The sequence below is a fragment of the Aptenodytes forsteri genome, unplaced genomic scaffold (assembly GCF_000699145.1).
Source record: "Aptenodytes forsteri isolate BGI_AS27 unplaced genomic scaffold, ASM69914v1 Scaffold196, whole genome shotgun sequence".
Classification (NCBI taxonomy): domain Eukaryota; kingdom Metazoa; phylum Chordata; class Aves; order Sphenisciformes; family Spheniscidae; genus Aptenodytes; species Aptenodytes forsteri.
The window spans coordinates 9,044-9,876 of NW_008795333.1; the positions used below are offsets into that span (position 1 = coordinate 9,044).

The 833-nt window shown below is 66.0% G+C and overlaps 1 protein-coding gene across 1 annotated transcript in view; it reads left to right on the forward strand.

Moving 5' to 3' along the window:
- Positions 1-179, forward strand: part of LOC103899618 (SEC14-like protein 2) — a 6,557-nt gene extending 6,378 nt beyond the window's left edge. The window contains exon 11 of the mRNA XM_009280116.1: positions 104-179. Within this exon, the coding sequence (XP_009278391.1) occupies positions 104-179 (76 nt within the window). The remainder of the gene's footprint in view (positions 1-103) is intronic.
- Positions 180-833: the final 654 nt, after the last annotated feature.

The following is an 833-nucleotide window of genomic DNA, read 5'->3' on the forward strand; positions in this document are numbered from 1 at the left end:
GGACAGGCCAGCCAGCCCCCCCCCTGCCTCGGCACAACCGCATTAACCATACCCCAGGGACCCGCCCGGGACCCCCCTCACCCCCTCTCCCCTCCCACCGCAGGACGGTGGATTTCCTGATGGACTCCAGCCTCCGCAAGCTCTACAGGGTGCCGGGAGAGCCCCCGGCCCCACACTGAGCCCCCCCAGGCTGGGGAAACTGAGGCACGCTGCTGATTTTGGGGTGCTGTGACCCATCTACTGTGAACCCTCGCTCAGGTAGTGACCCCGGAGCGGCCGCCCTGCCCCACGGCTGGTCCTAATAAACCATTTCAAGGCTGACCCTGTGCTGGGTGATGCTTGGGCACTCGTGGTGGTATTGGGGCTGGCGGGGAACCAAAAACGTCGGGGGCCCCCGCGCTGCCACATCCTCCTGGGGGGAGAGGGGGACAACGACACATGGGTCCAGCTGGGTCCCAACCCCCAGGCCCAGCACCCTATGGGCATCTCCTCCCTGGGATGGGGGGGGAGTCCCTGCACCCCCAGAGCAGCCCCAATCACCCCAACAGCAGCCCCAGGTTCAAGCTGGAACCCCTCCATCCCTCCACAGCCGCTACAAGCCTCATGGGACATACTGGGGACTGTCCCCAAGGAGCTGCCACCATGTCCAAGATCTTTGGTGATGCCTTCAGGGACCCAAATCCCCCCAACCAGGAGCCACCAGCTCCGCCAACACAGGCTGGGGCCGTGCCACCGCACCTGGAAGCCACATCTCCTGGTACCAGGAGGTACCACCAGGAGATACGGCTTCCAGGCACGGTGGCACGGCCCCCGCCCCTGGGGACATCCACACG